Source organism: Monodon monoceros, unplaced genomic scaffold (genome assembly GCF_005190385.1).
Source record: "Monodon monoceros isolate NGI ecotype Baffin Bay Population unplaced genomic scaffold, NGI_Narwhal_1 Super_Scaffold_18, whole genome shotgun sequence".
Taxonomy (NCBI): Eukaryota; Metazoa; Chordata; class Mammalia; order Artiodactyla; family Monodontidae; genus Monodon; species Monodon monoceros.
Genome location: NW_021703774.1, coordinates 107,381,642 through 107,403,588, shown reverse-complemented (window position 1 = coordinate 107,403,588; position 21,947 = coordinate 107,381,642). Strand labels below are relative to the sequence as shown.

The following is a 21,947-nucleotide window of genomic DNA, read 5'->3' as shown; positions in this document are numbered from 1 at the left end:
CACACACACACACACACACACACACACACACACACACACACACACACTGAACTTGACTTTTACAAAAAGCTGTAAACTTCATGTGTGAAGCCACTACATATAAGCCTACTTATTATGCATTCTATTATCTCAATAACTATCCCTCATTTCTTGAAATGTATTTTCCCTTTGCTTCCATGGCACCACTGTCTCCAAGTCTCCACCTGTCCCTCTGACCATTCTTCTCTCTCACTCTTTAAACTGTCCAACACTTAAACTGGGGAATTTTCCCCAGGCCCTCTCATCTTTCCTCTTCTCACTTTATATGTTTTTCTGGATTGTTCCTTCTTCCCCATGGCTTCACCAACCAATTTGGAAATAGATAGTCTCCAAATCCATCCCTTATTCCCAAACTTACCAGCTTCCTCTGGAAACTTCCTCATTATATGTATTATTCTTAGTCAACACCCACAAGCCCCCGACTTTAGGATAACCTTAACCCCTCTTTCTCTCTAACCTTCCATCCTTACGCAAATACTCAGACTTATAAGAACACTTCAGAAATGCCTCACATAATGTCTCTCCCCAACCTCTGTAGTCTTTTCATCTCTACCTCTTCTGCCTTAGTTCAGACTCCATCACTTCTTCATCTCTGCAACAAGTCTCCAAATGTCTCACTACTGCCTGTTTCTCCAGCCAGTTTACCATAACCTTGGTCAGAATTACTAAACAGTACACACATACACATAAAGACCTTTCCTGGATCTCTATTATCATTCAAAATAATAATAATAACAGCTTTCTTTCAAGGAGTGCTTCTTATGTGCCAGGTACTGTGCTAAATGTTAAATTAACATTTATCTCCTTTCATTCTCTGGGTAATTGCTGAGGTAGGCACTGTTATTCTCATGTTAGAAATAAAAAAAAAAACACTGAAGTAGTATATTTAATGTGCTCACAGTCACAAAGTTATTAAGTACAGAAGCTCAAATTCAAAAACAGTTCAGTATTCATACAATAAAGTTAGGAAATCATCCACATGCAATGCTAGTAGGGAGGTTAAAAGACAAAAGTAGTCAATTCATTTGTATCCATGATAAGCAGTTAAGGGATACACAGAACAATTAGACGTAAAATATAATATCAAAAACAGTAATCATGAAGGGAGCAGAGTACAAATGCAAGGTATCTATATATAGAGAGATTGCTATACAAAAACCTCATGGTAAACACAAAACAAAAATGCCCGCAAAAAAGAAAAAGAAATCCAAACATAATACTAAAGATAGTCATCAAACTACAAGAGAAGGGAACAAAAGAAGAAAGGGGAAAAAAGAAGAACTACCAAAACAAATCCAAAACATTAACAAAATGACAATAGGAACATACATATTGATAATTATCCTAAACATAAATGGACTAAATGGTTCAACCAAAAGACATAGACTGGTTAATGGATAAAAAAGCAGCATCCATATATGTGCTGCCTACAAGAGACTCACTTAAGACCTAGAGACACACCAGACTGAAAATGAGGGGATAGAAAAAGGTATTCCATGCAAATGGAAATCAAAAGAAAGCTGAAGTGACAATACTTATATCAGACAAAATAGACTTTAAAATAAAGACTGTCACAAGAGACAAAGGACACTCCATAATAATCAAAGGATCAACCCAAAAAGAAGATATAACAATTGTAAATATATATGCACCCAACATGGGAGCACCTTAATATATATGGCAAATGTTAACAGACATAAAAGGAGAAATTGACAGTAACATAATAATAGTGGGGGACATTAGCTCTCCATTACATCAATGGACAGATCATCCAGATAGAAAATCAATAAGGAAACACAGACCTTAAATGATACATTAGATCAGCTGGCCTTACTTGATATTTATAGAACATTCCATCTGAAAGCAGCAGAATACACATTCTTTTCAAGTGCACATGGAACATTCTCCAGGATAGATCACACACTGAGCAACAAAGCAAGCCTTGGTAAATTTAAGAAAATTGAAATCATATCAAGATCTTTTCCAACAGCAGCACTATGAGGCTAGAAATCAACTACAAGAAAAAAATTGCAAAAAACCACAAACACGTGGAGGCTAAACAATATGTTGCTAAACAGCCAATGGATCACTGAAGAAGTCAAAGAGGAAATCAAAAAATACCTAGAGACAAGTGAAAATGAAAACACAATGATCCAAAACCTATGGGACACAGAAAAAGCAGTTCTAAGAGGGACGTTTATAGCAATACAAGCTTACCTCAGGAAACAAGAAAAATCTCAAATAAACAACCTAATCCTATGCATAAAGCAACTAGAGAAAGAAGAATAAACAAAACCCAAAGTTAGTATAAGGAAAGAAATCATAAAGATCAGAGCAGAAATAAATGAAATAGAGACAAAAGAAAAAATAGAAAAGATCAATGAAACTAAAACTGGTTCCTTGAAAAGATAAACAAAATTGATAAACCTTTAGCCAGACTCATGAAGAAAAAAAGATAGAGGGCCCAAATCAAAATCAGAAATGAAGAAGGAGAAGTTACAACTGACACCACAGAAATACAATATGCCAATAAATTGGACAACCTAGAAGAAATGGACAAATTCTTAGAAAGGTACAATCTCCCAAGACTGAACCAGGGAGAAATAGAAAATATGCACAGGACAATTAACAGTAGTGAAATGGAATCAGTAATTTAAAAACTCCCAATGAATAAAATTGCTGGACCAGATGGCATCACAGGTGAATTCTATGAAACATTTAGAGAAGAGTTAGCACCTACCCTTCTGAAACTATTCCAAAAAATTGCAGAGGAAGGAACACTTCCAAATTCGTTCTATAAGGCCACCATCACCCTGATACCAAAACCAGACAAAGATATCACAAAAAAAGAAAATTGTAGGTAAATAACACTGATGAACATAAATGCAAAAATCTTCAACAAAATACTAGCAAACTGAATCCAACAGTACATTAAAAGGCTCATACAACATAATCAAGTGGGATTTGTCCCAGGGATGCAAGGACTTTTCAAAATCCACAAATCCATCAGTGTGATACACCACATTAACAAATTGAAGAATAAAAACCATATGGTCATCTCAATTGATGCAGAAAAAGCTTTTGATAAAATTCAACATCCATTTATGATAAAAACTCTCCAGAAAGTGAGCATAGAGAGAACATACCTCAACATAATAAAGGCCATATATGACAAACCCACAGCTAACATCATACTCAATGGTGAGAAGCTGAAAGCATTTCCTCTAAGATCTGGAACAAGACAAGGATGCTCACTCTAGCCACTTTTATTCAACATAGTTCTGGAAGTCCTAGCCACAGAAATCAGAGAAGCAAAATAAATAAAAGGAATCCAAATTGGAAAAGAAGTAAAACTGTCACTGTTTGCTGATGACATGATGCTATACATAGAACATCCTAAAGATGCTGCCAGAAAACTACTAAGCTCATCAATGAGTTTGGTAAAGTTGCTGGATACAAAATTAATACAGAGAAATCTGTTGCATTTCTATACACTAACAATGAAAGATCGGAAAGAGAAATTAAGGAACAATCCCATTTACCATCGCATCAAAAGGAATAAAATACCTAGAAATAAACCTACCTAAGGAGGCAGAAGACCTGTACTCCAAAAACTGTAAGACACTGATGAAAGAACTTCAAGATGACACAAACAGATGGAAACGTATACCATGTTCTTGGATTGGAAGAATCAATATTGTTAAGATGACCATACTACCCAAGGCAATCTACAGATTCAATACAATCCCTATCAAATTACCAATGACATTTTTCACAGAAATCGAGCAAAAAAATTTTTAATTCGTATGGAAACACAAAAGACCTGAATAGCAAAAGCAATCTTGAGAAAGAAGAACAGAGCTGGAGACATCATGCTCCGTGACTTCAGACTATAGTACAAAGCTACAGTAATCAAAACAGTATGGTACTAGCACAAGAACAGACATATAGATCAATGTTACAGGATAGAAAGCCCAGAAATAAACCCATGCACTTATGGTCAATTAATCTATGACAAAGAGGCAAGAATTTACAATGGAGAAAAGACAGTCTCTTCAATAAGTGGTGCTGGGAAAAGAGGACAGCTACATGTAAAAGAATGAACATAGAACATTCTCTAATACCATATACAAAAATAAACTCAAAATGGATTAAAGACATAAATGTAAGACTGGATAGTATAAAACTCCTAGAGGAAAACATTGGCAGAACACTGTTTGACATAAATCGCAGAAATACTTTTATGGATTCACCTCCTAGAGTAATAGAAATAAAACCAGAAATAAACAAATTGGACCTAACTAAACTTAAAAGTTTTGCATGGCAAAAGAAACCATAAACAAAATGAATAGACAACCTATGGACTGGGAGAAAATATTTGCAAACAATGCTACTGACGAGGGATTAATTTCCAAAATGTACAAACAGCTCATACAGCTTAATATCAAAGAAACAAAGAACCCAATAAAAAAAATGGACAGAAGACCTAAATAGACATTTCTCCAGAGAAGACATACAAATGGCCAACAGGCACTTGAACAGATGCTCAATATTGCTAATTATTAGAGAAATGCAAATCAAAACTACAATGAGGTATCACTCTCACAGGTCAGAATGGCCATTATTAAAATGTCTATTAATACTAAAAGCTGGAGAGGGTGTGGAGAAAAAGGAACCTTCCTGCACTGTTGGTGGGAAGGTAATTTAGTGCAGCCACTATGGAGAACAATATGGAGGTTCCTTAAAAAACTAAAAATACTAAAAATAGAGTTAATCATATGATCCTGCAATCCCACTCCTGGGCATGTATCCAGAGAAAATTCTGATTTGAAAAGATACATGCATCCCAATGTTCACAGCCACACTGTTTACAGTAGCCAAGACATGGAAGCAACCTAAATGTCCATCAACAGATGAATGGATAAAGAATATTACTCAGCCATAAAAAAGTGTGAAATAATGACATCTGCAGCAATATGGATGGACCTAGAGATTATCATATTAAGTGAAGTAAATCAGATAGAGAAAGACAAATATCATATGATATCACTTACATGTGGAATCTAAAAAAAAGATACAAATGGACTTATTTACAAAATAGAAATAGACCCACAGAAATAGAAAACAAATTTATGGTTACCAAAGGGGATAGAAGGAGTTGCGGGGGAGATAAATTGGGAATTTGGGATTAACATATACACACCACTATATATAAAATAAATAAACACCAAGGACCTACTGTATAGTACATGGAACTATATTCAGTATCTTGTAATAATCTCTAGTGGAAAAGAATCTGAAAAAGAATATATATATATACATATACATGTATGTATGTGTGTGTGTGTATAACTGAATCACTTTACTGTACACCTGAAACTAACACAACATTGTAAATTAACTATACTTCAATTTAAGAAAAGGTTTAAAAAAATCTGTTAATAAAAATAGCAAAACAGGAAAATAAAACAAAAACAAAATGAAAACAGTCTAGTCTGACAAGACCTATGGACTTAACTACCATGCAAAAACTGCCTCCTAGTTACACCAATTTTTTTTTTTTTTTTTTTGGCCATGCTGCACGGCTTGCAAGATCTTAGTCCCCTGACCAGAGATCAAACCCGGGCCCTCAACAGTGAAAGTGCAGAGTCCTAACCACTGGACCGCCAGGAATTCCCTAGTTAGGCCAATCTTGCTAGTATGGTACATTAGGCCCAAACCAAGCTCTTCATCCTCATCTCTGCTCCTTACATTCTAAAAACTGAACCCTTCAACCCTACTACCATTGCTCAAATTCTTTGCCCTTTCAATACTAAAATCATTTGCCTAGTATGGTGATCTACATAAGGCAGATGCTCAAAATATTTGTTTCCCTCTTCCACTCTTTATGACTCCTACCCATGTACATTCTGTTTCTTCTGCCTGTAATTTCCTTTCCCCTTTCTATGTCCAGCACATTCTGAATCATTTTTCAAAAGTCAGTTGGAATATTTTCTCCTCCCCCATCAAGCCTTCCAGACTGCCCTAGGAAGAGTTAGTTTTCTGCACCTCTTTACTCCCATAGCATACCTTTAATTCCTTCATAGTGGTCTTTAGCCCCTCATATTGCAATAAATCTATTTATAAGTCTATCTCCTACTATTCATCTACTGTGAACTCACGAGGGTCAGAGAATGTCTTATTCACGTCTGAATCTACCACCACTAGTATACCTAACAAGTCCTCAAAATCATTATTGAATGAATAGTATTTCAATCAATGACATAAATATATTTTATACAGGCTCTTATCTTTTTAGTTAGTTCTCCTGAAATCTAATTCTAGCCCCTGCTATTATTTTACATAATTAAAAGTGGAATGAGAAACATGTTAAGTATTGCAAAAATCACTCAAAATGGTTTAAAGCTAACCAATATGGCAGCCACTAGCCACATGTGGCTATGAAGCCCTTGGAATATGGTAAATGGGAAATGAGATGTCCTGTAAATATAAAATAAACACAGAAATTCAAATATTAAATATTTCATTAATAATTTTTATATTTATTACATATGTAAGTGGCATTTGGGATATATTAGGTTAAATAAAAAGTATTGTTAACATTAATTTGTTTCTACTTTTCTAATGTGACTACTAGGAAATTTTAAAATTAGATATGTGGCTTGCATTATATTTCTGCTGGGAAGTGCCAGTTTAAAGTTTATAATTTTACAGGGGTATTCACTGTGATTTGGGTAGGAAAACACTGGCCTGGGGAATCAGGAAACTCTCTCCTCCAAAGTCACATACATAAAGCAAGAAAGAAGGAAGGAAAGAAAGGAAGTTACATTTTAACTAACAAACAGCTCAGTAAACAAGTTAATATATCACATGACTACATATTTGGAGGATTTAAAAAATCATTATCTTTTCAACTTAACAACTAGTTATTCCGTCTTCTTTATATAATAATAATTTCATAACTGTTAATCAAACACTGAAAAGGCCCTGGCTGTGTCTAGAATTTAATACAGATAGGGAAAAATATTAAATGATAGCTAAAACACCAGGACTTCCTAAGGGAAGGCATTATCCAATAGAACTTAGAATGAGAAGAACTTATATTTTATTAACCTTTTAAAATTTCTGACATTTATGAGATGTCACCTCAAATTCTTACTAAAGAGAGCTAGAGAAGAAAGAAAAAGAGATACAGAAAGGAAAAAAAATAAAATGAAAGAAACAAGCAGGAAAGGGAAGGAAAGGAGAAGAAAAAAGAGAAAAGGAAAATAGAAAAGAAAAATTTCAGAGTCCACACTCTCAATTTATAATGATTATTAAAGTTTATTTTTTATTAGGATAGAGACATTTCTACCATGGTGGTTCTATGGTTCTTAGAGGTCTTCTAGTCTAAGTCTTAGTCAATTATTGAACTCTGCTCTGACAACCTCAACAAATCAGTGGAAGACACACTTTGCTAAGTTCAATAATCAGTACTAATGAGGTCTATATTGTAATTATGTTCCACAGTTAATTTTTAGATTTCTTGGTAAATAGAAAGAATTATATAATTGTCACTGCTATTTTTAAATGAGGTTTATTTTATGGTAACTATAATAATATCAGTGGTTTTATTATTATGACAAAATTTCAAGGAAATGTGATTGTTATTTTCTAGGTATTTCCTATAAAGGTTATTATAATCAAAGCATGGTATGGTACAAAAATTACTGGTCAGAAAATTCAGAGATTTGAGCTTTTGTCAGCCTGTGCCCTTTTTTCCCTCACTTCAAAATCATGCAATAAAAATGATCTACCCCACTCAACCCACAGATTTGTTGCAAAGGGTATTATTTCATTTTTATATTTTTAAGATAAAAAGCAGATAGCTCTTTAATGTAATCCAAGGTCACACTGTTCATTCCCATCTCAGCTTTAAAAGACTTCAAAATTCTCTACAGTTTTCCTGGGTGTTAATAAACAGAGTTGTTTAGAAGAAAAAAAAAAAAAAAAACCCTGAAATTGCTATTGCAGAATCAAAACATGAAAAACATTTTCTCACCACTCCTCAACTGTTCAACCTCACAGAAGTGCGTTCCAGTGGGAGTATGAATAAATGCATGGACATGCTTAACTCCATTCTGAAAATTAGAAAAAAAAATATTTCCAGTAAAATTTCAACATATGTCATAAAGCCAATTTCTTTAATTAAACTGAGAGCACGAATAAGTGAGGTAACCTTTTCAAAACGCTTCCAAGGGACTTCTTCCACATGGACTTGAACTCGAATAACATGGTTAAAAGAAGAAAGGAAATGCTCACAGATATTCACAGCAAAAGTTTCTATGCTTTTGATCTGTAAAAAGAAATAAATGTGAATGATCAGAAATACGTGTCCTACTTAAAAATCATTTTTAAATATCCATGGGACTCTTTTTCCTGATAAAGTGTTTTTTAGAGTCAGAGAAACAAAGAATTAGAAAGAATTAGAGATGAATTGGTCCTAATCCCAATTTTTCACAAGGGCTCCTAAGTGTAGTTAATGGATCACCATCACCAGGTGAGACTATCCTGTTTTTAAAAGAAAACTGTGTGCAGGAGAGGATGTGTCTATCCATCAGTGGACGAGCAGAAAGGAACTTAACGTCCAGATTCTCCTCACGGTGAGCTCAATCATCACCCATGCCAGCTAAAGTACTGCAGGATACTTCAAAACACTCTGCTCTCTTCATGAGGCTGGGAAACAGACCTCCCAGTTTCCCAAAGAAAAATGTTAATGAAGGGTCACTTCAACTTCCTTGCCTTGCAAACAGGCCTTCTATTGACCATCCCCAGCTCTCCACCGCCATAAAGCAGCTCCCTACTTCCATCCAAATTCTTCAGGTTAATCTCTAGGCAATGTTTTATGGTCCTAGTACAGTCTACAGATTATTTATGGCTTTGCCTATAATTAAGGTAGACTGTATAGGTTTCCCAAGGATAGTTTTGTTTTATACCTGTTGTCTCAGAATAATTATTAATAAGCATCCTATTTCACTCTGAAAAGTATCCTGGTTTGGATAAGAAATTATGCAGTCACTCTATCTACAATGAATACATTTAAATTGTTTTTAACATCCAGGTCCATTCTTTCACTTTTCTGAACTTCTCACATAGTACAGGAAATATAAGAATTTGTGTTATATAGAGACCCTCTTCTCTAACACAGTACAGAGCTTATTTTCAATTCATTTTTAAAGAAAGCAATGCCTTTTTCCATAGCCTTGCCTATACTTGCTGGGCCATTCTGATTAGCAAGAGAAAGGTTCAGGGTGTAGACAGACCTTGCAGAAATAATATTTCAATTAGTTTGTTTGGGCTTCCCTGGTGGCACAGTTGTTAAGAATCCGCCTGCCAATTTAGGGGAAACGGGTTCGAGCCCTGGCCTGGGAAGATCCCACATGTTGCGGAGCAACTAAGCCTGTGTGCCACAACTACTGAGCCTGCGCTCTAGAGCCCGTGAGCCACAACAACTGAAGCCCGCGTGCCTAGAGCTCATGCTCCGCAACAAGAGAAGCCACCACAATGAGAAGCCTGCGCACCGCAACGAAGAGTAGACCCCACTCGCCGCAACTAGAGAAAGCCGCATGCAGCAACGAAGACGCAATGCAGCCATAAATAAATAAATTTCTAAAAAAAAAAATTAGCTTGCTCATTTTGTGTATTATGGGTGTGAATTTCATGCAAAAGCATGAGAAAAGAAGCTTTCCAGTCTACATTTCTTGCCTTTCTAGACTTCTTAGCAAATAAAAAAATTATCTTGAATTGCCCAGAAATCTGCTGGTCGTCCAGCACAGTTTCACTCACACTTAGAGAAACCTGAGGTAAAAGTGCTAAGAGATTAGAGTCTATCCGTTCCAAGACCCTTCTGAAAAGTACAACTACCATCAAATGTGGATGCTAAGTGGTCACGGAGTTGGGAAAATCAGGAAGGTATTAAAAGTTGGACAGATCTCGAAATGTATCTTATACTTGATTTTCTTCTAGAGTAATACCAAGAAGAGAAATGGTACTTTCTTCTATAAATGCACACCATTCTAAAAGAAAAAAATAATAGGACTCAAATAATTGCATGACAAAAATGTGTAAAATTCTATTAGGAAATTTTCTCAGGGCCTTGATTTGCCAATGATCCTAATTAACAGATAACATGTAAATTTGTCAAGTAGGATTCTCTGCCTAAAAGATGTTGTAGTGAGTTGAGAAACAAGAAAAGAGAACAAATGGGGAAAAAAGAAGAAAAGAAAAGAGAATAAAGAGGTAAGTTTAAAAAAAAAAGCAAGATTTTCTGTAAAGCTGAGACTTTTAGAATTAGAAAAGGAATTTTTTTCAATGGTTTAAATGTAAAAATAGGGTTAAAAAGTACAGGGAACTTGAAATAAGCAAGTAGTATCCTCATAACATAGTACGGTGATTTCTGCATCCAGATGGGCAGCAGCTAAGAAGTAGAATGACACATACACCTTTGAACTTTGCCAGGACGTGAACTGTGTTCTTGATGGTGTCTGTAGGGATGAGGTCTGAATTGTCTCCATGCAGGTAATCTTTTTTGGAGCTCAGAGTAAGTTGCACTGAAGCTGACACTTCTTTAATGCTGTGATATTTTCCATCTCGCTGAATATGGAGAACTTTTACCATATCCTTCCCATAGCCAGTTCGGACAAGCTCCATCTCATCATTCTGCAATGAAAACAGTCATCTTAATGAAGAAGGTTAAATGAAAACAAGAAGTCAACTGCAATTTCTTTGAACCTTAATTTTATCATGTAATCATGAAAGGTAAGAGTCAGAGTATTCCTGAAAGAAAGATCATGCCCTACCTTTGAAGGAGAATGAGAATTTGTATGGAGAAAAGAGAATCACAAGGAAAAGATGAAAATATATCAGATTGGCCTGAAGAGACACAGGTAGATGGCTTTCTTGATAATAATAAGCAACAACAATAATAACCATACCTCCTGAGCCAAACTATTTACTCTTATTTAATCTCTACTAACTTAATCCTTATATCAGCCCTATGAACTAATATTATTCCCATTTTGCAGAGGGAGAAACTGGGGTTCAAAGAATTTAAGTGACTTACACCAGTTAGTAAAGGATAGAGCCAAGAATTCACCCTCAGGTCTGTTGACTTCAAATTGTGTACTTCTAACTACTACATAAACTGCCTTCCTCTATAAAATCTTTTGACTATGTTAACTGGAAATAATTATATCCCCTTTTTTATAGAGAGTAGTATTCTGGAGAAACTGCCCTGTGAGCAATAAAAACAATTTGAAAATTGCTTCTTCTACTTGCTGCCAGGAAGAAGAGTAATTAGTGACAGGGTCTAGACTACCTTCAGCAGTACAGAGCCAGAGCCAAATGGCTGCAAGGAAAGCTACGCTTTTAGCGAAGAAACACTTAATAAAAGCCTGTGACTGATTCATTAGTATCCCTGTCTGAAGCTGGAGCCCTCCCTAGTGAATACGTCCATCTCCACTGTTAGACTCTATTAAGACTTGTCCCTGGGCTTTATTGGTGTTTGAGAGAAGAGGCAGGAGGGAGCTGAGGGACAGGAAAACCTATTTTATTTAGCATGAAAATTAACATTAAAATGGTAATGAGAAAAGGTGACCAAAATAAAAGTAAACCAAAAACAACATGCAGTGAGAATCCGGGGAGGGTCGCAAAGAAGAAACCTCGTCTGCGAATCCCACGTAGGCGATATGCTCAGATAGGCCAAGGGCTGCCTAAATATCTACCCGCATAAAAAAAAAAAATCACCAAATCCCTTGAGAGGAATTTAAAAATGCTAGCCAACATCAGAAATTATTGTCATATTCTTAATCAAAGTGGGGTAGTGAAGGTTGTCTTAAATCTTGGGGATAGAGCCTGGTAGGGCATGCTGCTGTTGGTTATTGAACATACCCTGAAGGTCTGTGGTGTCTGAATTCAGTGCTTCCTCTGTACGAGGGACACATGTAAGGGACAACTCTTGGAGAGGCCCCTTGGATGCATCTGACCCAATTTTGGGGGGACTCATCTTCCAGAAAAGTATCAATAAGAAAACCTAAAGAGCAGACTTAAAGGATCCTAATAAGAACTACAATGCTGACAGGGAAAGAGGCACAGCTGTGTGATTGTAGTGGCTTTGAAATCAGACCAGCTCCAAATTCTGCCTTACCACTTACAGCTTTGTGGCTTGTGACAAATAATTTGATGTCCCTGAGCCTCAGTTTCCCGCTTTGTACAAATGGAGATAACTGCCCGTACAAGTTAGAGTTGCTGGTGAATGTGAAAGGGCTGGCTCAGTCCCTGGTACCTGGTGGTACAGTGAGGTCAACCCCAGTAAGAGTGGCCATGTCAGGCCTGGCTGTGGATGTAGCAGCAGAAGAGATAACAGAGGGGAACTTGATTAAGGGCACTAGTTTTTAGAGTGGGGAGCACTACTGGAAACAGCAGAAGGAAGACTCTGACATGTCTTGAACCGCAAGGGATTCTACCCGGGCCAGGGAGGCACTTGGCTGGTTTGGGGTCCCTGGATGGTATGGGCTAAGGTCCCAGACCAAAGGTCTCTGAGACCTTCCATCATCCTCGGCACACAGCAGGACTTAACAAATGTAACTCCTCAGTCCCATCCCCTGCTACTAAATACCCAAGTATTTAGTCTGTTGAAAGCAAGTGGTACCCATGAGATACAGAGTAAGATTAAATGATAGCTACCCTTCATTTCCCAACCCCTGCTCATCAGTTCAGCTTCATATCTTGCCACACCCTATTTCAAACTCCACTTCAGCTATCCTGAGCTAATTGTTGTCACCCAGGCCCTGCATGTGTTCTTTGCCTCTAGGCCTTTGAATTTGCTATTACCTCTTTCTTGAACATTCTTTCTCCTCCTTGCTACCCCACTATACCAATCTCTTTACCTGCCTAACTTCTTCTGACTCAACTTTTTTAAGTCTCAGATGTCACTTCCACTAGGTAATTTGCCTCAGCCCTTCAAGTCTGGAGTAGGTGCCCCTTCTATGTGCTCTCAGAATGTTCTGTTATTGCCTTATCAGAGTCTTTATCAAATCACATTACAATAGCCTCTTCATGGGTCTGATTTGTTCAAGAATAGTAAACTATGAAAGCAGAAACAATTTCTATCTTGGTCGCCATGGCAACCCCAGTGCTCAGCAGAATGCTTGGAACACAATTGGTGCTTAATAAATGTATCATGAATGACCAAATGCTGCCCCAACACCTGCACCTCTTGTGTAGTGACATGGAATAGTTCATGAAAATCCCCCAAAGATTGCAATACAGGAAAAGCTGCTTCGGCTCAGACCCCAATCAGGAAGTTCCTCTTCCTGGGAAAGTGAGGAAAGCAACTTCTGCCCTCTGGTCACCACAGCCTGGAGATCACAGGCACAGCTGGCTGGAGAATAAAGGGCCAGGAAGTGCAGAATTGCAGGTAGACAAAGTTAGTGACACAGCACAAAGTGTTCACATTGCTAATAAGACAGAGCATTCTAGCACCGTGCAGCTATCCTGGGGTTCATGCATGACACACGTGGGAGAGGTCAGCACTCTTTAGCAAGCTCCCGCCTGGACTGTGACGCTCTGGCAAAGGCTGAGTAATCATGTGTACTGAGAAAAGAGTCAGAATAAAGAGGACAGGGCTTCCCTGGTGGCGCAGTGGTTGAGAGTCCGCCTGCCTATGCAGGGGACACGGGTTCGTGCCCCGGTCCGGGAAGATCCCACATGCCGCAGAGCGGCTGGGCCCGTGAGCCATGGCCGCTGAGCCTGCGCGTCCGGAGCCTGTGCTATGCAATGGGAGAGGCCACAGCAGTGAGAGGCCCGCGTACCGCAAAAAAAAAAAAAAAAAAAAAAAAAGAATAAAGAGGACATGACCATCTGAGACTGGAGTAGGATGGAACAAGAACGGTGTGGGACACCCAAGAGTCCCTCAGCAGGACCTGACAGAAGAGATAATGGCCCAGGCCAGACTGAGGCTGTTCTCATCAATAAGACCTCCCCAGTTCTGCAGTCTGAGAAACCGGAAGTAGGTGCCAGAATCCTATTGTGTATAACACACAGTGTAGGGCAGGGATCCATGTCCAAGATGACCATACAGTAAAATCCCAGGGTTGCTCTCATCTGGAGGTTGGGCGGGTAGCTGAGAGGATGGAGTCAGACAAGCCAAGTGTGAGTCTCTGTTCCACCACCTATTAGCTCTGTGAATGGCGGCAAATTTCTTCATTTATAAAATTAATAATAGTAGTGCCCATCTAAAAGGATTGCTGTGAGGATTACAGGACATAAAAACATAAAGCACTTAGAAAAGTGCCTGACAAATAAAAAATGTTCAGTAAATGAAGCTATGATTATCATTGATAAATAATAATTATATGTCATATTTTCCATCAAAGGGTCCTTCCAGTTACTGTTAGAGAGCAATAGTCAGACTGTACACCAATCCAGAGCTAGGGTGGCTAAAATCAAAGACTGCTGCTATGATATGGCCTACTTCTGCCTTCATACTTTGGTTGTCTTTCCTCAGGCTTGTGTGGCTTGAGGGAACAAAGTCATAAAAGGAAACAATTTCCTAGAGTAATACTCTGGACTTGTAAATGTCAGTAGGAGTAAATCTATACTTGGCTCTACACAAGAAAAATTCCCTTTTCTTAGACATGTCTTGAAATATAAAGGGATAGAGAATCATCGATTGCCTGCAAGTAATGTAGGAGAGAACTCTCAGAGATTTTAAATGAATCTTACGCATTTTCGTTTAGATACTGAGTGTTCTCTTATTTCCACGTCATATTGAAAGTGATGTAGGTTGTCACTACAGGTCTAGGAGTTCTTAGCCTGGAGTCTGTTAAGCTCTATAAGGCCCAGTGGATGGATTTGAGGTGGAAAAAATATTAGGAAAGATAAGGGAAAACTTTTATAAATTTTAATTTTAAAATGACTAGAATTTTCTCTCAAGTATTAGAAGAGCTTTTGTAAGCATATCTCTACCCTCCATAACAGAGGGAAATACAGAAGTGCTAGCTATTTTGGACCCATCACACATACTTAAACATCAATTCAGTTGCAGTGTGCAGTGATAGATGGAAGAACTATGCATGGAAACATGCCTCCCTCTCTATCTTTGGAATGTGCTAGAGAAGTCCTTTCAATTTTCCACCTAGATTTTTCCTTTGCCCGGCTATTTTCTTGGACATTTGTGAACAAGAAGACTTCTGAGAAAAACGCTGAACTAATATGAGAAAAAGGGGCACTCATATGAACCATCTTAATATCACTTTGTTGGATCTTAATAATACATAAAGATAAGAACAATAATGATGAATAATAATCTTAGAGGCATCTGGTATTTTTTGGCTGCTTAGGATCAACTAAATCTCAGATGGAAAAATATTGATATCTGCTAGCAAATGTCATGTTGCTTTAGGCTGTAGAGTGGCTTATTTTTACTATCAAGGGGGGATATGCCTTGAGTTTTGTTCAAAGTGTGGCTCCAAAGGGGTTTGTCAAGCAGATGTTTCAAGCACAATATAACGACTCATATGCATAATTATTGCAGAAAGGGCGATCTGTCACCTAATGAAGACTCCATCTACAGGTGCTCCGTTATTTTCATACTTCTGCCTATTACAAAGGATGAGAGACTCATCACTAAATGTCAAGGGAAATGCTAATTTTCTTCTTGCCAGCCTCTCCATAGTACGAAGAGCCTTAGGGCAGGGAACTGGAACAAGGCCTCAGGAGCCTCTAGGAATAGGAGCAGAAAACCTCACAACGAAGAATTGATGGAGACCTCCAAACATGCAGTTGGAAGGAAATTCTACTGAAATGCATACACTGAAAGATTTCTCTTTCCTAATGTATAAGGCTTGAAAATAAAAATAATAGTAGCAACAATTTAGTGAGGGTTTGATGGGAAATTTCTATATATGAGTTCCTCTAACCCTTTACAAGAACCCTGTGAAGCAGATATCCTTAACCAAGTTTTACAAAGGAAGACACTAGGGTTAGGTGACTTGCCAAGGTCACACAGTTCCTGGGTGACAGAGGGAGGAGGAGTACCTCGACCATTTGCCCCAAAGTGACGCTCTTTCTCACTACGTCAGAGTCCCTACACTCATTAGGGAGAGAAAGGAAGCATTCTGATCCCTCCCAGAAGGAGGGAAGTGGGCAGGCTATTGCAGAAACTTGCATTTCTATACCATTTAAAAATTTTCTATCCAGTAAAGACCTATATTATCTTATCTATTCCTCACAAAACCCTGTGATATGGTGGGAAGGACGCTTATTTTAATATAAACTAGATCAGTGATGTTAAGTGAGCTTCCCAAAGTCACACAGCTGACAGGCAGACTGGTATAGTGTAAAGGGCCCTACTGAGACCGAACAGTGTTATTCTACCTACACTATACTAGGCAGAACTTACCCAAAACTGGGAGATGCCCCCTGCTCAAACCATTGGTTTTTCTAGCACTTCAGTCATTTTTCTAAATTACGGATAAATTCTAAGCTCAGATGAATTCTGTGTTTATTGCAGGTTTGTTTAAACTGTGAAATAGGGGAAGGAAAGAAGGGTGCTTCCCCTCTGGGGCAGGATTAAAATTCAGCTTCGTGCCTTCAACAACGTGGCACCACTTTTGAGTTGAACATTGACTTTTTTCTGGATCAGGACCATTGAAAACACGAGTAATGGAGGTTTCTTTGTAGTCAGTAGAACCGTATCACTAAAGGACTGTTTTCAGTCCATCTGCAAGACAAAGAAGTAACTGCATCATGATAGAAAAGAAACAAGGTAAGAAGGAACCAACACTTAATGGGCACCAGTTACGTGCTGGAGGCTATGTACACAGCATCTCACCGAATCCTGATAGCATTTTGTAAAGGTGCAGCTCATGAGTCCCACCTTTAGAAAAGGAAGCTGACACTCATGAGGTTAAACAGTTTGGTCAAAACCGCATGGCTAATGAGAGGTAGGACCAGGCATGGAACCCAGGTTTGCCTGATTATTTTTATTATACTCAGCTATCTCCCTGATATAACATTATAGTGAAGTTCTTTATAATGGGATTTTACCTACATACCCACATTTATTTGTTTCTCTGATTAGGTTTACTTCATTCTAAAATCTGCATAACCCCAAAACTGAAGTCTCTGAAACCTTTTTCATTCAATCCATACATTCATCTCTATTTATTTAATTCCTTCTAGTGACAAGCACTGTGGTAAGTGCTGGAGATAAACAGCAAACAAGGCAGTCACTATTCTGCCCTGATAGAGATTAGAACAAACTTTAGAGTAGAATAAACTTTTCTGGTAAAGAATCAAAGAGTATTTTAGGTTTTACAGGCTGTATGATCTCTGTTGCAACTACTTAGCTCTGCCATTATGGCATAAAGTAGCTATACATAGTACATAAATGAATGAGTGTGACTGTATTCCAATAAAACTTTATTTACAGGAACAGACAGTGGGCCAGATTTGACCCACAGGAGTTTGCTGACCTCTGCTTTCTAGAGGAACTTCAGAAAAGAAACCAAGTATTTAGAACACATTGTGATAATTACTCTAATTGAAAAAATACAGTGGGTTTTGGGACTATATTGTAAGGGACACCTAAGCTGGATTGAGAGAGATGGGGGATGGCTTCCAGAAGGAACTGGTATCCACAAAGCCCCCTAAGTGATGAGTAGGAATTAACCAAATAAAACTGTCTGGTCCTCTTCCACTTATTCTACTTATATTTCCCTTTAACCACATTTTTCATGAACAATTCTTTATTTTACAAATGCCTGAGTCATTTTGTTTGTCTCATCCCATTTCATCAAAATAAGGATGTAACAAGCATTCAACTTTCTGTCACATTCTAGATTTTACTCTGTATATTAACAGTCTTTTAACAGTTTGAACAAAAATAAAGTTGAACTTAAATATGAAAATTTTATGGTATGTAAACCATACCTCAAAAAGTTATTGAGGATAAATAAATAAAACCAACAGTCTAACTCCCAGGAGTCCTCACAGGATGACTGCACTTTGATGAAGCCAGCACAGACCAGGGTCTGGAGAAACCCAACTTTATCTCAACCTCAAATTCTCACACATAAAGCTTTAAGGAACATGAACTCATAATCAAAAATCAAAGGTACACATGGTAGCAAAGTATCATGAGAGAGAGTCATAGAAATAACAGGTAGCAAAGTCTGACCAGCAAAGATTGGAATTATCAGACACAAAATAAAAGTCATATATTTAATATTTTTGCAGAAATGAAAGAGAAGGTTGAATAGCTTCTCTGGAGCAAGAAATAAGGCACTATAAAAAAGACAAAGAAAATTTGAAAAATAACCCAACAGAACTTCTAGAAATGCACTAATAAGTGGATTAAGAAACAGATTGAACACAACTGAAGAAAGAACTAGTTATTTGTAAGAGGTAAAGTAACAAATTAATCTTGCCAAAGAGAGAATTAGAGAACTGGGAGATTGATCCAAATAAAGAATCAGGGATTAATGCAGACACACATGAGACAGAATATATGAAAGAGACATAAAATGTACTAGAAATGAACTTATTTACAAAACAGAAACAGACTCAAAGACATAGAAAACAAACTTATGGTTACCAAAGCAGAAAGGTTGGGGAGAGGGATAAATTAGGAATTTGGGAGTAACATATATACACTACTGTATATAAAATAGATAAACAACAAGGACCTGTTGTATAGCACAGGAACTCTACTCAATATTTTGTAATATAACCTACATGGGAAAATAATCTGAAAAAGAATATATATATTCAGCTACTTTTGAGTTGAACATTGACTTTTATCTGGATCAGAATATACATATTCTTTTTCAGATTCTTTTCCGATGTAGGTTAGTACAAAATATTGAGTAGGGTTCCCTGTGCTATACAGTAGGTCCATGTTGTACGCTGAGAAAAGCATAATTCAAAAAGAGACACGTACCACAATGTTCACTGCAGCACTACTTACAGTAGCCAGGACATGGAAGCAACCTAAGTGTCCATCGACAGACGAATGGATAAAGAAGATGTGGCACATATATACAATGGCATATTACTCAGCTATAAAACGAAACAAAATTGAGTTATTTGTAGTGAGGTGGATGGATCTAGAGTCTGTCATACAGAATGAAGTAAGTCAGAAAGAGAAAAACAAATACCATATGCTAACACATATATATGGAATCTAAAAAGAAAAAAAATGGTTCTGATGAACCTAGGGGCAGGACAGGAATAAAGATGCAGACATAGAGAATGGACTTGAGGACACGGGGAGGGGGAAGGGTAAGCTGGGACGAAGTGAGAGAATGGCATGGACATATATACACTACCAATTGTAAAATAGATAGCTAGTGGGAAGCAGCCGCATAGCACAGGGAGATCAGCTGGGTGCTTTGTGGTCACATAGAGGGGTGGGATAGGGAGGGTGGGAGGGAAACGCAAGAGGGAGGGAATATGGGGTTATATGTATACATAGAGCTGAAACTAACACAACATTGTAAAGCAATTACACTCCAATAAAGATGTTAAGAAAAGGATATATATATATTCTTTACTGTGCACCTGAAACTAACACAACATTGTAAATCAACTACAATTAAAAAAATTTTTTTAAATAGTATTAAAAATGTACTAGAAACATACAATAGAGAGAATGTGGAAGAGGCAAAATTTGAAGAGATCAGGACTGAGATTTTCACAACTAGAGATTATCATACTAAGCGAAGTAAGTCAGAAAGAGAAAGGCAAATGCCGTATGATATCACTTATATGTGTGGAATCTAAAATGTGATACAAATGAACCTATCTATGAAATGGAAACAGAAGCATGGACATAGAGAACAGACTGGTGGTTGCCAAGGGGGAGAGGGTTGAGGGAGGGATAGAGTGGGAGGTTTGGGTTAGCAGATGTAAGATTTTATATAGAGAATGGATAAACAACAAGGTCCCACTGTATAGCACAGAGAACTATATTCACTATCCTATGATAAACCATAATGGAAAAGCCTATAAAAGAAAAGAATATGTATGTATAACTGAATTATTTTGCTGTACAGCAGTAATTAACACAACATTGTAAACTCTAATTAAATTAAAAAAAAAAGACTGAGATTTTCTAGGATTATTGGATGAATGAATGCAAACTTTCAACCATTAAAAAAGAAGCCCATTACCAAGTAAAGTACTCGTCTTTGTTCACTATACTTGGTCAAATTACAATGAAGGGATTTTCTACTAGTTCTACTATATAGAGGTAACCATATTGTGAAGGAGACGTGATATTTTCATAATATTGTACTAATTGGGCTTCAGAAGCGGGTAATGTGAAAAACATTCTGCTCAGTTTGTGTTTTCTCCATCCACCGAATTCACTGTGCTTCCTTCCACGACACTGCTTTGCTGATTTTAGTAAAAACCCAGGACTGGAATCTAGGCTTTAGGGTAATGTTGAAATCCCTGGAACCCCTCAACCACAGGTACAGTGTTTGACACCTAGTGATTGCATAAGGAAGGTTGTTGACTGACCATCAGCATGACCAGTTCAGCAACAACGAGAGATAAGAAAGCTTATTGAAAGTGACACCTGAAAGGAAAGAACCTAATTGCATTTTTCCAGATCTTGAAATAAAATTGGCTTTAGCAAAACCATCCTAATACACATATCCTGCAGCTCAATCACAGGAAGGGCTCAGGTTGTAGTAAAAATAATCTTAGCTAACACTTATGGATCATCTACTACTTGCCAGGCACTGTGCTAAGCGTGTAATGAGGAGAAAATGAAAATTATTTTATATCCTATTCAACAAATGTTCTTTAGCCTACATAAATGAAAACAAGTTGCTTGCATTCTGTATATGAATTAATGAATCCTAAGCCTAGTGTGCTCACCTGTTATCATTATAATACCAAAAGTTATCACAAGATAAAATTAAATTTATTTCACTTTAACTTAGAAAAGTAAACTTCATGCTATGAACTTTTTAAAAAAACTGATGAAATTTTGGGGTTGCTGAAATCCTTTTTTTCTGAGTGCAGTAAACACATACGTTAAATAAAATGATACCCATGGAGGAATGGTCAGAAAAATGCTTCTCGGTTTACCAGTTTGGTAGGTTCTGAAACCAGATACAGCACAACGTTGGCCTCAGGGCATTAAGTCTCAAAGTTTAGGGTGCCGCAGCATCACCAAAAAACTTGTAAATAATGTAGATTCTTGAACCCAGTTCTTATTTAGCAGGTTTGGGTTGAGGTCCCTTTTTGCCAGCGCCACAGGAAAATGTGGGCAGGTGGCCCATAACATTCCTCACAAAATTCTGTTTTAGGAGAAAGAGCTCTAAGCCCTTCGTTTTTTATGAACCCCAAGGATCCTGAACAACACCAGCTCAACCATAGAAGTGATCCAGTTTGCAAGGGTCCAATTTAGTCTGAATCCCTAAGTGACTCTGATCTGGATCCATAAGCAAAGGGACAGATCAGAGCCATAATGACTTTCAGGCATAAAGTAAACTGCTATTTATTATTATAGCATCTTTAATAATTGATTCAAAGGCATCATGCACTTAAAGAAATGTTTTCATATGCCTATCTACTTCTTCCCTCCTCCAAAAATAGAATGGTCTCACCTTTGTATAGTCATGGAAATGAGCCATTTTCCCTTTGCCTTCAACTTCAGATTCAGTTTCAAGAATGGGAAAGAATAATTTGGGCAAAACAGATGCTTGTAACATTTTTATTTGATCTGAAGCATGAGCGGTCAATATGTTTACCTGATTGCATTGCAACCAATTGGACACCAAGGCCTCTTTGGAGTAAAGCACCATGCTGAGTGGCTAAAACCAGGAGGTGGAGAGGCTATGTAAACATCTTCA

At 37.5% G+C, this 21,947-nt stretch overlaps 1 protein-coding gene across 3 annotated transcripts in view; it reads right to left on the bottom strand.

Moving 5' to 3' along the window:
* The window catches only part of LOC114899253 (uricase), a 35,871-nt gene extending 14,095 nt beyond the window's left edge, over positions 1–21,776 (bottom strand). For 2 of the 3 annotated variants that reach the window (XR_003794539.1, XM_029229809.1), the window contains exons 1-5: positions 21,702–21,764; positions 19,049–19,140; positions 10,519–10,737; positions 8,258–8,374; positions 8,081–8,159 (exon numbers count right to left, since the gene is read on the bottom strand). Coding sequence is in view for 2 of the 3 variants with exons in the window: in XM_029229809.1 (XP_029085642.1) it covers positions 8,081–8,159; positions 8,258–8,374; positions 10,519–10,737; positions 19,049–19,117 (484 nt within the window). In the remaining variant the exon portion in view is untranslated. Of the gene's footprint in view, positions 1–8,080; positions 8,160–8,257; positions 8,375–10,518; positions 10,738–19,048; positions 19,141–21,701 lie in introns of all 3 variants that reach the window. The other variant, XM_029229810.1, reaches the window with a different exon arrangement.
* Positions 21,777–21,947: the final 171 nt, after the last annotated feature.